The sequence below is a fragment of the Procambarus clarkii genome, chromosome 91 (assembly GCF_040958095.1).
Source record: "Procambarus clarkii isolate CNS0578487 chromosome 91, FALCON_Pclarkii_2.0, whole genome shotgun sequence".
In the NCBI taxonomy this organism is placed as follows: domain Eukaryota; kingdom Metazoa; phylum Arthropoda; class Malacostraca; order Decapoda; family Cambaridae; genus Procambarus; species Procambarus clarkii.
In genome coordinates this window covers 9,776,878-9,792,584 of record NC_091240.1, presented here as the reverse complement: position 1 = coordinate 9,792,584, position 15,707 = coordinate 9,776,878, and the positions used below count along the sequence as shown (strand labels likewise).

At 42.6% G+C, this 15,707-nt stretch overlaps 1 protein-coding gene across 11 annotated transcripts in view; it reads left to right on the top strand.

Moving 5' to 3' along the window:
* The window catches only part of LOC138359479 (PAT complex subunit Asterix-like), a 28,514-nt gene extending 12,807 nt beyond the window's left edge, over nt 1-15,707 (top strand). Inside the window, exons 1-5 of one of the 11 annotated variants that reach the window (XR_011225951.1) lie at nt 1,786-1,922; nt 4,757-5,188; nt 8,989-9,061; nt 11,739-11,836; nt 13,970-15,707. Coding sequence is in view for 1 of the 11 variants with exons in the window: in XM_069318736.1 (XP_069174837.1) it covers nt 875-927; nt 8,989-9,061; nt 11,739-11,836; nt 13,970-14,045 (300 nt within the window). In the remaining 10 variants the exon portion in view is untranslated. Of the gene's footprint in view, nt 1-760; nt 928-1,785; nt 1,923-4,756; nt 5,189-8,988; nt 9,103-11,738; nt 11,837-13,969 lie in introns of those variants that run through there. The other 10 variants (XR_011225945.1, XR_011225950.1, XR_011225944.1 and 7 more) reach the window with 10 other exon arrangements.

Below are 15,707 nucleotides of genomic sequence, written 5' to 3'. Positions count from 1 at the left end.
AAAGAACTCAGTATATAGGCAAGACAACAACATCTCTTTCCAGGCGATTAACAATGCATAAGCAACAGGGCTCCATTAAGAAACATATCTCTTCCCACAACCAGGCCATCACCAGAGAAGTCTTAACAAACAACACAGAAATCATCGATAGATACAGCGATAGCAGGCAGCTTGACATCTGTGAGGCACTACACATCAAGAAGTCAACACCAGCAATCAACAGCCAATTGATGCACAACTATATTCTACCCACTTCAAGACTCCGTACCAATATAGAAGCATCAAGAGGAAGTATGGGTCAATAGGCCCTTTGCAGTTTCTTCCATTCTTCCCTCTCATTTATCCAATTTATACCCATTGTTCCGTGTTCTGCGTTGGTCAAAAGTTTGTTCACCTCTTCCAAAACTGTTGCAACACATCACCTCACCCAAATGCGAGTATATTAGACAAGCTGTTTAATGTTAGCATAAGTAAAACTCTGTTTAGTGTTCTCAGGTTAGAGTTGTGTGTGTATAAACTAAAGTCTCTGAAAATGTAACAAGTTATTACGAAACGCGTTCAATCCTCGCGTCAGACTAGAAATAAAAATGAATTTTGGAGAATTGATTTTTCAATTACCATCCACAGTAAAAAAGAAACATAAGAAATATTGAGAAAATTCGTGGTAGAATTATTAATCTTACCTTTTCGGTCATATTTAACAATATATATAATATATATATATATATTACTCTTATTACAAATTCGGTACTTACCGCAGTTTGGATCTGGCAACCGAGGTCCCCGTGGCCCGGAACCCTCGGCCTCCACCAGCACTGTTGGGGACCAGCAGACGACATACAGGAGCAGCTCGCCAGCAACATTCCCACTCAAAATGCAGACGTCAAACAACAGCTCTGACCCATGGAGAGTGGATAAGATTGTTAGGTAAGTGAATGTAGGGGGGATATTGTAGTGCAAGATGTTATTATTGTGTAATGATGAGGATCTGTGTGTGTGGGGGGGAGGAAGTTAGTAGGTCATCATAGTGTAGAGGGAACCACATTCAAAGTGCCCGCCAAAGGAGACATTTTACAGTATAGGCAGGGCTGTGCCCTGATTGGTGGACGGCGACGGCGCACAGCCTACCCGCGCAGGCTGAGTGGGCCAGATTTGAACTGCATGTGACCCAGCGCGGACGACGCCTGCCCGGCACCACTGGCACTTAGGATATGTGCCCATAGGACCCCTAAAGAGGCATTGACTCCCTCTGTCCTGCCCTTCCTGAAGAGCCTAGACTTGCTCCACCTGCCCTACCAGCCCTACCTCTCCCTACGACGACAGTTCCAGGTGAAATATTACTGTACTATTGTTGTAACACGTGGGTCACCTCTACATTGGCGCAGTGAGTAAACGTTCCCACGCGGTGATCAAGAGGACCTCGCCAAGATATCTGCATCATCGTTCTGCCGACTTCAGTCAAGACGTCTTAGATAGTGTTCAACGTTTCCAGTCTCGAATTACTGGCTTTGGTTGCACCATAGATGTTCTTCGGTTTGTTGTTCAATAGCGGTGCCCAAGATATTTCAACCCGTTTTTTTTTTTTTTGTGCATATGTTTTATTCCACATCTCGTGCAATCCCCCAAGATTCTCCATAAGTTCCAGTTATCAGTGTTTTATACGGATTATTTCCCCAGATTTGTTGCATTTTATTGTCTTGTCTCCCAAGCACCGATTCCCGCGGTCCCCAAGTTCTTTGAAGAAGGGGAGACGAGTACCACCATTCACACGGCATACGGGCCACCGTTCATGAGCATACCCGACCTGTATTGTTTACGAATCCGCTCGCGGAGGATTTCAGGCTGTCGTTCCCGAGCGCATCCGTCTCCAGTGTGTTTACTACAGCGACGCCGGTCCCAGCTCTGCAGGGTGCTTGCTACAGGTCTGTTACTTTCTCATTTCTACTGTTAGCTAGACGTAACCTGTTCTAGGCTTTCTACAGAAGTAACGGCTCAAGGGGAACAGATACATTAAGTAAGCCTGTGAGTTTGTATTCATACCAGATTTAAGGGGGATGGTGATCCGCCCTGCACACAGTTCCACACGTTCACATGAAAAAAGTGTTTTTGAGAACCCTCAGCCCAGTGCTTATGAAAATCAGGCACATTGCTTGTTAAAGTTCCTCAAAGTGCCTGCCATATCAGATTTTCCAGTTTTGCAAGTGCAGTAAGTGCCCAGTTTTTGTCTAAGCCTCAAGTGATTTAGGTACCAATTAAGTGTGCAGTGTTTTATGTTGCTTGAAACCCACCTGGCCCCATCATTTACATTATTGATTGTGCAGTGCTTATTTTTCCTTGTGGAACATTTATCTCTATCTCTGAACATTGGAACCTTAAGTGTGGCCATTGGTGTCTGTGTTTTTTTTTGTTGTTTGTTGTTTTGTTTGGTGTGATATACATGTGAGGTGCCTGGCCCCAGATCTAAGGCCTATTACCAGGCATGGCACGATATATTTGAGCTTTAGTTTTTGACACCAGCACAATGGCTCTAATCAAGATAAACTCTGCTTCGGCTGCTGAGCTGCAGCTGCTACCGGGTGTAGGAGATACATTGGCCGCTCGCATTATCAAGTTTCGGCATCGCCACGTGATCACGGAGGACAACATTTATGATATCAACCGCCTTCGGGCCACACCCGATTTGATGGCTGCTATATCGTTTGAGGCGGACCCGTCCCAACAGGGCCCCGGGCCCTCAGGTCAGGGGGCAGGAAGTCGTTCATCGTCCTCGTCCAGCGAAACGGGTACCCGCCGTTCCTCTAGGGGTGCCGCCAGCGGCAGACAACGTGGACGCCGACCTCAGTCACCAGCTTACTCCAGGGCTAGTGGCCGGCAAGGTACTCGGCAGGGGAGCCCCTCCCACCATCGATCGACTCGATCAAGGAGACGGACAGCTCGACACTCGTCACACAGCTCTCGGACTTCCGATTCGGATGCCTCTCTATCCCGCAGCAGGCGGACAGGTTATCGCCAGCAGAAAGAGACCTTCCGCACACCACCTCGGGCGTTGGATTATGACGGGAAGTCAGATTGGGCCACCTTCTACCGCCGTTTTACGTCTTATGCCTCGGAAAAGGACTGGAGCGGGCCTACGTTATTGACACAGTTAGGGTGGTGCCTCAAGGGTAAGGCAAGTGATTTTTACAATCACTTACTGGACAGAGAACCGTCGATCGATTATAATCGCATGATGCATAAGATGATCAAGCGATTTGGCGATAGGGAAGTTCTGGATGTAGCCATGATGAAGTTTAACCAGGCCCAGAAGAGTATATCGCTGATTGGGCAGATAGGGCCCATCACTTGGCTCATCGGGCCTACAAACATGTGCCACGATGGGAAGTGGAACAAATCGCAGTAATGAGATTTGGCCAGGGATTACAGGATAAGAGTCTGGCAGGATACATTTCCAATGCGAGGAACTCCTCCATGGAGGAGGCTATTGATCGGGCCCAAACCTTCCAGCACAATGCCATAGCGATCCACGGTTCCTCGGGTTCCAAAGGATACGACTCCCATCACCGAGTGCCCCAAGGTCCAGCAGTGCGAGTGAATGCAGTGGGAAGGTACTCCCAGTATGAGCGGCCACCCAGGAGTAATGACGCTTCTCGGCGCTCGACACTCGCCCTTCCCAGCTCCCCAGGCACGTCACCGGCTACCAGTTCTTCAGGTTTTGGAATCAACACTTGCCGACCATCGAGTGCGGGCTCGCATCCTTTATCTTCCAGGGGCGTGGAGGCGAAGTTGGACACCTTGGTAGCAGGTATCTCAGAGACCAACGGGAGATTGGACCAGGTGTGTGAGAGTTTGAGGCACCTTACAGTTGCTCTTATGTCACCACAGCATCGCCGTAGCCCATCCCCTAGGCGACCTGTTCAGTGCTACAGGTGTGGGAAAGAGGGTCATTTTGCTCGGGACTGTAAGGAATCCGAAAGGGATGAGGAAGCAGTCTGCCAGCACGGGGACACCTCGGGCAACAGGCCACGTGTTTCATTTAAGGACCAAAATTCGTCTTTAAACGCTGCCGGGTCGGCTCATTCGGCCTAAATCCGACCCAGTGCATAACAGGCCAAGGAGGGGCATCGGAGCAAGATGCTGACCAGATATTGTCTAGAGGTGTGGAAGACATCTCGGCTCACACTGACAGGGGGGACAGGGACACTAGCACATCAGACACGTACAACCAGCAGAGTTTGGTTATGCTAAGTGAGAACTCGTCAAGTGAGGCTCCTTCAGGAATCCAATGCAGGACAAAAGTGGCAATTCGGGACCATGCCACTACTGAACAGACAGGTCTGGATCAGGAAGCGAAGCAAAATTCTCACAGGAAGTGGGGCCCGTTAAGACACAATGTGGAAAGGAGGGCTCAGAAGAAAATAAAGAATGAACTAGCATTTGGTCAGTTCTTGGAAGGCATAGATCCAATTGCTTTCCCTTGGGATCCTGGGGGGTGAGATGTGGGAAGAGGGTTGCTCTGTCAAAGGACTCACATTCAAGGAGCAGCGCTTCGGTGCAAGGAATATTGTTAGGACAGAGTAAATTCCTAAGAGTGAAGCTGAAAAGAAAAAGAAAAAAAAGAAAAAAGGAAAGAGAATAGTGTAGTGTATGCAATGTTGAAACAGTTCGTGTATAGTGCAAAGATAATACGGGTAATAATTGTAATGTTCGTGTATAGTGCAAAGATAATACGGGTAATAATTGTAATGTTCGTGTACAGTGCAAAGATAATACGGGTAATAATTGTAATAGGACCCATTCATGAAACCAGACTTTTTACAAAAAGACATGTTATATATAGTGAAACATTTTCCCTCCAATATACCCATTGTTCTATAGGGACGGGAGGAGTGTAGAGGGAACCACATTCAAAGTGCCCGCCAAAGGAGACATTTTACAGTATAGGCAGGGCTGTGCCCTGATTGGTGGACAGCGACGGCGCACAGCCTACCCGTGCAGGCTGAGTGGGCCAGATTTGAACTGCATGTGACCCAGCGCGGACGACGCCTGCCCGGCACCACTGGCACTTAGGATATGTACCCATAGGACCCCTAAAGAGGCATTGACTCCCTCTGTCCTACCCTTCCTGAGGAGCCTAGACTTGCTCCACCTGCCCTACCAGCCCTACCTCTCCCTACGACGACAGTTCCAGGTGAAATATTACTGTACTATTGTTGTAACACGTGGGTCACCTCTACAATATGAACAATTCGTTCTTATATAGGCATGGGTTTTCTTGTCTCTGTACAATGCTTTGGTGTGATGTTTAAAGAATTACTTGTCTGTACACCTATATGGGTGGGATTTAGGGTATTATAGTTCGGTATTTTTGCTGTAGGGGGTATAGGTTATTACGTATACAAGATGCTTAGTTAGCAGACTTAAAACGATAATGATTAATGATAAAACAACCTAATCCATATAACATAACCAAGTCTAACTTAGTAGTACATTTTTATCAGAAAACTAGCCTTGTTGAAATGATTTTTTACTCCCATTTTGTTTGGAGTTTGAAAAGAAATGGCGAGGGTTAAACAAAGCTCATTTATTTATTTATATACAAGAAGGTATATAAGATTTTTACTTAATTTTTAGTTTTGACAGATAAGACCATATTAAATCAGATACAAGTCATACCACATACACGATGACTCGCAAACAAATGTTAAAACCTATCTAACCTAGGGTTTCCGGGTTCGATCCCCGGTGAAGGCAGAGACAAATGGGCAAAATGTTTTTCATCCTGATGCCCCTGTTACCTAGCAGTAAATAGGTACCTGGGAGTTAGACAGTTGCTACGGGCTGCTTCCTGGTGGGGGTGTAACAAAAAAGGAGGCCTGATCGAGGACCGGGCCGCGGGGACGCTAAGCCCCGAAATCATCTCAAGATAACCTAGCTCAACCCAACCTAAACTAACCAAACCAAGACTCAACCTAACCCAAACCAATGGAGTCCAGTACAGCTTAACCTAAGCTAATACATCCTACCATAACAGTATAGTGTATACGGTTTTAACAAACGGGAAAACGAGCATCGTCGAATTATTTCATGTCCAAAAAGTACCATCCATAAAGTTTGATACGTTAGGATGTATTAGCCAAGATTAGGCTGTGTTAGGCTTGGTTGGTTTGAGTTAGCCTGGGTAAGGTTAGGTAAATTTTCCAATCCATTGGTGAACAGTCATGTGTACAGGGTGACACATTATTACAGACCGTTTTACTAGTGATAAAAAAGCAATGTAGGACTAACACAACTATTGGAAAACAACAGTTGTGTTATCAGTGTATAGTAGTAATTAATAATTTTGTACAAAGTTTGCATAAAAATGTTAGGTGTTTCAAGTAACTCACTAGGTTCTGGTAGACCTTTCATGACCCGTATAAAGGCCAGGCTGTGTGTGAAGAACTGTTAAAACCATCAACAGGTAATATACAGAAATGTTTATTGAACTAAATGCAGCTGGCCGAAGCAGCCATTGACATGAAACTATTAGCGGCCAGTTTCATGTTAGTTACGTATTTATGGAAACTCTCCATCAGCGACCACATAACCAGATTTTAAAATGCTCTATAATCTTAATTTAAATATATTTTATTACAGTACTGTATCTGGTTTTCTTTACAAAGTACAGTATTTATATCATCCTACCCACAACAGTTGTTTAATTTCCGAGTACCTGTTTACTGCTAGGTGAACAGAAGAATTAGGTGAAAGGAAATGTGCCCAGCCATATCTGTCCTGACTGGGAATTGAACCCAGGATCCCCAATTGGGAGTCAAGGGGGAAGGCAACCGATTTTTACCTGACTTTACCTGAGGGCCACTAACGTATTAGTGGCCTCGACGAGAACAGAAAAGCTTGTCCAAAGTCCCCTCATTTGCCTTGATTATTTTTTTCCAGTTGGATTTTAAAATGTAAGAGTTTGGGCAATTATGTTTGGCAGGTAGGCAGTTCCATGGGTTTATAACCGTATGGGGGTAAAAGGCATCTCTTGTTTTCAGTCCTATGTTGTGGTTTGTTGAGCTTTTATAAGACATTATCTGGATCAACATCCTCCAAATTGTTCAGTATTTTAAAATTTCAATGAGGTCTGCTAAGTCATGTCTGGTTTGAAGTGTTGTTAGTGCTGTGGCCCTCAACTGTTCCTGGTATGAGAGTTGATTACACTGTGATACCCTCAACTATAATAAATTCTGTTTTCAGACAACATACAGCCTCTTTGCTCAAACCCCTGGACATACTAAACATTTAATCCGTACTCTTCATTCTCTTCACATTATAAACACTTGCAAAGCTCTGTTCCTTAATACTAACTCAGATTTTAAACTTCCGAATTGTATGAAATAAGAATGTTTGTGATGTTCTGCATGAACATCACTGCTGAAATATCTCTAAGATTCTCTATGCAGGTCTCTATTCTCTATGCATAGAGAGACCAAATGTGTGGAATTTCCTAACCCAATGTCTTCACTTTAGTATCCCACATTGTGCTAATTACTCATCTAGTGCTGTACTATCTACAAATGCACTCCATCAACATAATTTCTCATCACCCTTATTACTACCTTACCTCTTGCTTAACAATTAGCTTAGCTTAGATGTCACGCTATTGTGATTTCTGTGTATAATGAAGTAAGGGCGAAGAGGTAGAACGGCCTATTGACATAGCTCGAGTGCATGGGGGGGAGTTGTGTAAAATCCTGGTTTGTCTCTCGGAGAGGCTGCAGGATCCAAGTAAATTCAGAAGAATTTCTGGTTGCAATTCTTATACCATGTCGTAGCTCAGTCGATTAAGGCAGCGTCTGGGATGCTCTTGGACGCAAGTTCGAATCCTCGTCACGGCCCCTTGTAGATTTGTTCTCTTAAGATTAACTGTTTCCCTTGTACAATAATTTAAAATTCACTGCAAATTTTGCGTTAGCTTTAAGATTTGCCTAAAATGCTATGCATGTTAGTGGCTTTACAAGAATGTACAGATAATGGCGATTCATTTGTACAAATAACCCATTGTAGTGAATAATATTGTGTGTCAGGGGGGGCCTAACGGCTGAGTGGACAGCGCTCCGGATTTGTATTCCTAAGGTTCTGGGTTTGACCCCCAGTGGAGGTGGAAACAAATGGGCAGAGTTTCTTTCACCCTGATGCCCCTGTTACCTAGCAGTAAATAAGTACCTGAGAGTTAGACAGCTGCTACTGGCTGCTTCCTGGGGGGGTGTAACAAAAAGGAGGCCTGGTCGAGGATTGGGCCACGGGGACGCTAAGCCCCGAAATCGTCTCAAGATAACCTCAAAATACTGTAGTGTAGTGGTCAACACAGTCAACTCGCAATTGAAACGTTCGGGATTGATTTCTGCCGCAGGACAGGGACGTTTGGCACGTTTGCTTTTGCCCGATGCCTGTGTTCACCTAGCGGTAAATAAGTACCTAGGAGTTGGGCAACTATTGTTGGTTGCATCTTGGGAAAGACTAGTAGTTGGCCTAGAGGGGACCTTGATAAACCTAACTGGCTTTGTCCCAATGGGAAATCATACTTAAGTACGATACAAGTAAAAAACTTTTCAAAATCTTTTCTGTGGAGAGCCTTGTAGGCTCCAGGGAGCCTCTGGGCTCACCCAGAAAATGGTGTTTCATTACATTCAGTGCTGTATTTTTTTTTTCAAATAATGTTACTTTTGTGAGGGTTTGTGTACAGTAATTATTGAACTTCATTGTTGTTTGTATTTGTAATATGTTCTCTCATCTTCCCTCCTGATTTTCCATAACTAATCACTTCTTGCAAAGAGAATTATAAAACCTGTGTTTATTGAATTCATTTTATTTGCCTTCTCACTCATGCTTTAATGTTACTTATTTGATCAATAACACCTTACTGATACAGTAATAATAATAATACATTAATATTACATTTTTATACATACCAACTGCAATATAATGTAATTTGACCATTGACAGGTACAAACCATCAGCACAAGGGACTCCAGGGGCCCCTGGTGAAGATCCAACTACTGACTACATGAATGTACAGGTACTAGCATGATCTTCAGCATGTGTGGTCTAATGATGAGAGTAAGTTTTGGGTTTCTGGCATTATAGGGTCTGTTCTGAAGCCCACGGTATCATCCCTATTCATCCTGGCACTAGCTTGCTCAGTTTTTTTTGTTTTCAACTCATATTTTATGAACTACTGTATATTGTATGTAAGTGATGTTGGCATTCATGGGAACATTTTCTGTGGGAGCCATGCTTTTTGTATTGTTTATATTCATGCTTCACTTGTCAGTTTAAGGCACCCATCTTGTGTGCCCTTAGCTGTTCATTCATTCTGATTTAGTTTCTCAACTCTCTGCCTTGTAGCTAGTTTGTATTACCCATTCCCACCAGTAATATTTTTCAAGATTCTGGGTGTTGTCCTAGTCAGGGCTTCTCCTTTTGAGTTGCCATTACATCAGTACTGCTTGGGACTCGGTCCACGTGGCCAGGCCTGTTGCTGGGTATTTTAGTGTGTGTTATGTCTGATTCTGACTCGTGTGCCATGTTGGTGCCTTGCATCATCTTCTGTGTGTACAGTTGGAGTCACACTAATAATACTTCAATACCTGTCACATAGGTCTGAACTTTCTATTTTTTTAATTGATAGGAGGTTGGAGAACCGTCAACTCAACCCTTGTGACTAACATGGATGTCCATTATTCGGTAATTATTGTGCCGAAGATTGTAATTAAGTCAAAATACATTTTCACTTTACTGAAAAATTTATGGCATGAGCGTGAAGTGAGCCAAAAGTGTGACAAAGCAACAGCAGTCGGCTGAATGCTGGGCATGGGGGAAGAGGGAGGGAGGGTGTGAGACTATCCCTTCCTCATTTCCTCTCTCAAGCTTGGTGAAAAAGTTCTCTCCTTTTGAATGTTTGGTTTCAATAAAGTTGTGTGTGTGTACATCTATAATTTTAATACCAAATTATCCGTGATCAGTATCATATGCCATAATCAAGACGCATCATAAAAGAATTTTTTGCGAATAATTTATTAATAATAATAATTCATTGTGTTGGAGGACTGGCAGCCAGGTTATACATACAGTACATGTTAGGTTTGTATCCAGGTTCCCCCCCACCCTTTCCCCCTTATCCCTAGGGTCTAATTACTGACCCTCCCCAGTATGCAACCGCACAATAAGCTGACTGACTTTTGGGTACCTATTTCCTGCTAGGTGAACAGGTACATTAGGTGATAGGATACACACCCGCCATTTCTATCTTGCCTGGGATTTGAACCCAGAATTCTAGATTGCGAGTCAAGAACGAACTCGACTATACTACCGGTACCCTCAATTTACTGGGATTTATGTCAAGAATGGTTGAGTTTGTGTAAATCCTGGTCATTATGTTATGTTGGGACCACCAATAATTGTCATATACTGTAATTATGATTTTTAAATGGAATTGTTTGCCAATGATTGCTCTATCATATGCCATTGTCAAAATGATAAGTACATACTGTAATAGATCATGTTGGACCACAAATTTTAGATCCATTTGGCATAGGGTCTCCATTTTTGTGCAACTCTGGAGCTCTTCTCAGTGTTACCTTGAGGTGCTTCCGGGGCTTAGCGTCCCCGCGGCCCGGTCGTCGACCAGGCCTCCTGGTTGCCGGGCTGATCAACCAGGCTGTTGGATGCGGCTGCTCGCAGCCTGACGTATGAGTCACAGCCTGGTTGATCAGGTGTAATTATGTTTAGAGCAGGGTTCTTCCCAGCTGGTTTCACCATTTGTGTTGTCTTCAAAGATTGCCTTGATAGCATTGCTCTAGTTGTTTGAGCTGCTGCTGTGGGATGTGGTTGCATATTTACACTATATGCGGCCTGTCGTGCTTTCCAGCGTGCAGTTCTAGATCATCAGGAATCTTCTTAGTTGTATTCCTTGCGGTTTGCCTCTCTTTTTACACCCTTTCTACTTTCTGGAGGGAAAGGGAAGGGAAGGGAATTATTAGGAGAAATCACTAAATCATTATAACTATATAGCATTTGGAAGGGATCAATATAAGGATTTTTGATGGGACATGGGGACGAAATTGTGCCCAACCACTTGGACAGCCGGGGATTGAAAACCGGCTTGCAAAAAAATGGGCCTTCGCTCTACTGTCTAGCCCAAGTGGTTGGGCGGGAAGGGAAGGTAGATCAATCTTTGATAGCTGGCAGTGCAGTATTTTAGCCTCAGTCTGCTTCAGTTGAGTTCTTCGGATCCAGCTTTGGGCCATGTGTAGATCCATATCTCCTGGTTCCTGGTTGGGGTAGGGGTTCTAGTGCATCGTCCGCTCTGGACAGTGCTCCTGTTCACCCTTCGTTTTTGAAGTGTTGACCTTTTAGGCAAGTTGATTGAAACCTCAGGTAACCTCAGGGCTGTCATCTGGTGGAAGATGGGTAAATCAAGGGCCTACCAGAAAAAGATGTTTAATTATACAGTATTCAATGCTTAATTTTCACATATATAGTACAGTACATGTTTTAAGTAAATAATATCAGACTTTATCTTGGATCATTTTCTTATTTAGGGTTTTAATCTTATAATACTTATATTGAGGAATGTGATTTCTACTCACTTTATGAATTTTAATCCTCCAAATACTGTATTATTAAAACTATGATTATAGAAATTTTAGACAGTTATAAATGATACTCTATAGTGAACTCATTATTTCTTGCAGTTGAAGTGGTGTGCTTGGGTTGCGCTATACTGCTCCTGCATCAGCTTTGCCAACTCGAGAGTCAATGACGATACGAAACAAATGCTCAGCAGCTTCATGTAAGGTTTATCTTGTTTTCTTCTGAAATTTGTATGTTACTAAACCCATAAAGGTACAACCTGTCCTCATAGCATGTCACATTTTAACATATACTTTACTTTACACAAGGCCAAAACCTGGTGTACTAAGGCAAATAAACATTGCGACGGGGTAAATACCCTAACTGTGCAACCTGTCCTCTTACAAATTACGTCTGAATTTGGTCATTTGCCCATATGGCCGAAAATGGACGTAATTTAAAAATAAAAAAATTAAAATAAATTTTGGATTTTGTTTCAAAACAGTAAGTTAAGGGTCCTCTCGTAGGTTAGGAGGGCAGGAAATAGTCCTCAAGTTTCAAAAGCTATGAAAAACGTTAAATGAAAGTTTCCTCTCCTAACCTTTCCAAGTAAGCCAGAGGACTTAGAGAAAACGCGACAGTATGTCACTTTCGTGAGCCAATTTCATTTCAAATTACGTTCATTTTTGGATATAGCATGCATTCGAACGAAAAGCGACGTCATTTTCAAGAGGACAGGTTGAACCATGATGTGCCTGACCACCATCATATGGTGGGTCAGGTCACCTAAAGTCCCAGCTAGCCTGCCATCCCCGCTCGTTGAGCCAAATGGAACCCCCAAATATTCTATAAGGAAGAGAACAGGACTGGGAGGTGAGCGATTGACTACATGCCTGAAAAGGGCATTTCATTACCTGGATCTGGATTTGTACCTGGATAAGGGGGTTCTGGGATTTCTTTTCTCCAAGCCTGGCCTGGGCCAGGCATGACGTGCAAGATCTTGGTCCAGTAGACTGTTGCTTGGAGTGGCCTGCAGGGCCATATTCCCACTTACAATCTAGTTAGTCCAGCACTTCTTGCAGGAAACTCTAATTTTTTCTTGAAGAAATACTTTTGTTCCAGCCATACTTATTTTATTTGCTGTGAGGATATTAAGGAGCCGTGGTCCTTTGATATTCATACAGTGTTCTATGATTGTTCCTGTGGCACCTTTATTCTTCACTTGTGCTATTCTGCATTTCCTACCATATTGTTCGCTCCACTACCTTACCTTACCTTAAGGTTACCTTGAGGTGCTTCCAGGGCTTAGCGTCCCCGCGGCCCGGTCGTCGACCAGGCCTCTTGGTTGCTGAACTGATCAACCAGGCTGTTGGACGCGGCTGCTCGCAGCCTGACGTATGAGTCACAGCCTGGTTGATCAGGTATCCTTTGGAGGTGCTTATCCAGTTCTCTCTTGAACACTGTGAGGGGTCGGCCAGTTATGCCCCTTATGTGTAGCGGAAGCGTGTTGAACAGTCTCGGGCCTCTGATGTTGATAGTTCTCTCTCGGAGTACTTGTTGCACCTCCGCTTTTCAACGGGGGTATTCTGCACATCCTTCCATGTCTTCTGGTCTCATGTGATGTTATTTCTGTGTGCAGGTTTGGGACCAGCCCCTCTAATATTTTCCACGTGTAAATTATTATGTATCTCTCCCGCCTGCGCTCAAGGGAGTACAGATTTAGGCTCTTTAGTCGGTCCCAATAGTTTAGATGTTTTACTGAGTGGATTCTAGCAGTAAAGGATCTCTGCACACTCTCCAGGTCAGCAATTTCTCCAGCTTTGAAAGGGGCTGTCATTGTGCAGCAGTACTCCACTCTAGAGAGCACAAGCGTTTTGAAAAGTATCATCATCGGTATAGCATCTGTTATAATACTGTGCAAATTTTGGACCTGGAGTTCAGTCCATGTATACAGTACATGATACCTCTCTTGTCTCCTTTCCAGAGTACATTTTGGGAGCTTCAAATGGTCCCAATAATTTATGTACTTTATTGTGTTTGTGTGCTGAGTATGTCCTCTGTATTCCCTGTGTTTCAACAATCTCTCTTGCTCTGATTTGCTATTTTTGGGAGAGCCCTGTCAGTAGTTTTCTGAGCTTACTTGTCAGTCACTATAGCATTGACTTCATGATTTTCCTAAGGGTGACAACACTTGCATAATTGTCTTTTGTTATTGAATGTAATTTAAATTACATTAATCCAACCCATTGTTACTGGCTAATAGTTCTGATTTTCAAAGTAAATTATCATAATTAAACAAATATACTTTTATTTGCTTGTCACAAATAATTTACTAATTATATTAACATTTCAGGTTGTCCATTTCTGCAGTTGTGATGTCCTACCTTCAAAACCCACAGCCAATGACACCTCCATGGTCCAATATATAAACAGTTCTATATTATCGATTGTTTTTGTTTGAATGGAAATGTATAATTGCCTCACCATACTTGTATTAAAATTGTACTGCTGAATGAGTGACAATTTTAGTTTTAATAAACTAGCTAATGGTGCCAGGTTTGTATTATGATGTGCAATATGGAACAGTGCCAACATTTGATGATGTGCATGAGTTACAAAATGGCTTGGTTTGTTAATCTTTTAATTTGTGTAGCCTGCACTATATAATTCTTGTGTTATACTTCCCATCCAAAAGTTTCTTGTCTTTTTTTTTCTTTAACAAATGGACAAATTTGTATTGTCCCATAACATTATCATGTCATTCATGCCAGTGTAAAAGGCAATAGCATGAAGGTCAAAGCTTGAAATATCCTGGAATATGAAGTACCATACGAGTTGATCCTCGAGTGACAACCACATTAGTACAGTAGATAGCCTCCATATTAGACATAAAAGGAAGACTTGATCACCACGTTAGAAATAGAAGAGTGAAAGGGAATTGGGAGTGGAATGGTAGGCAGTCAGTATGGGGGAAGGGAGACTTTTGGAGTACAGTACAGTACTGTCCATTCAGTAGAGCCAGGCTGTCACCTGATCGGATGACAGGCAAAGTTATCAGTCACTAGCACTGATTTTATAGTTTTCTTCGAGGTGACATCAACTGCATAATATCTTTTTGATCATGAAATTACATTAACTCCAACCAGTTACTGCTGGCTAATAATTCTTAGACATAAAGGAAAGAGGACAAATCAGAAGAGCATGTTAAGATAGGGCTACCTGAATAGGTTTCAGTTGTGGTTACTCCATCAGAGGGGCGTTCATGGGGATAAAGACAGATTCTACAGTAAATTGTTAATTCCTCTTTTAGGACTGCCTCCTCTTCCATTTTGCTTAGTTATGCAAAGTTGCTGTTTTATGGTTACAAAGGAAACATATCATTCCTTAATTTCTTATTTTGACTGTATCAGAATTTAGAATTTCTAAAATATAGTTACAGGTTGTAAGTACAGTATGTATAACAGTTTATACAGTACTATACTTAGTGTATAAAATATATATTAATGCAGGCCATATGTATTATTGTTAAATATGTACTTTTGTATTTCATAGTAAACCTTTTACCATAATATATAATTATCTTCTCCTTTCAATAGTGCATTTGTCATGTTGAATTATATGGTATATCAGGATTTTATCGGTACTACCTTGTTGACTGCGTGTTCCTCCCGTTACTATACTGTATACAGTATCTCTCCTTCCCATTACAGTATTACGCTGAGATGTATCAGTATGGTGGTTGGGCTCACTGGCTCAAGCAAAGAATATTTACTATACAATACTATATTGAATATAAATTCAGTGGATTTTGTACTACATGGGAACCTGGTCCAAGATAGGGATTTTAATCTAGCCAGTGACCTGTACAATGAATTTGGCATCTAGATAATGCAGAATTCCTCCAAGACTGATAATTTTAAATTAATATTACTAAAAAATTCAAACAGTGCTTTTTCCATGGGATTTCTGCATCAAATTATGCACAAATGTATGTCCTATCATGTGCACAAATAAAGGGTGAATGCTGTGGATCTTGTTGTCCATTAAAATCTGTACAATAAAGCTTTCAGTCACATGCCATCCCTAAGGTG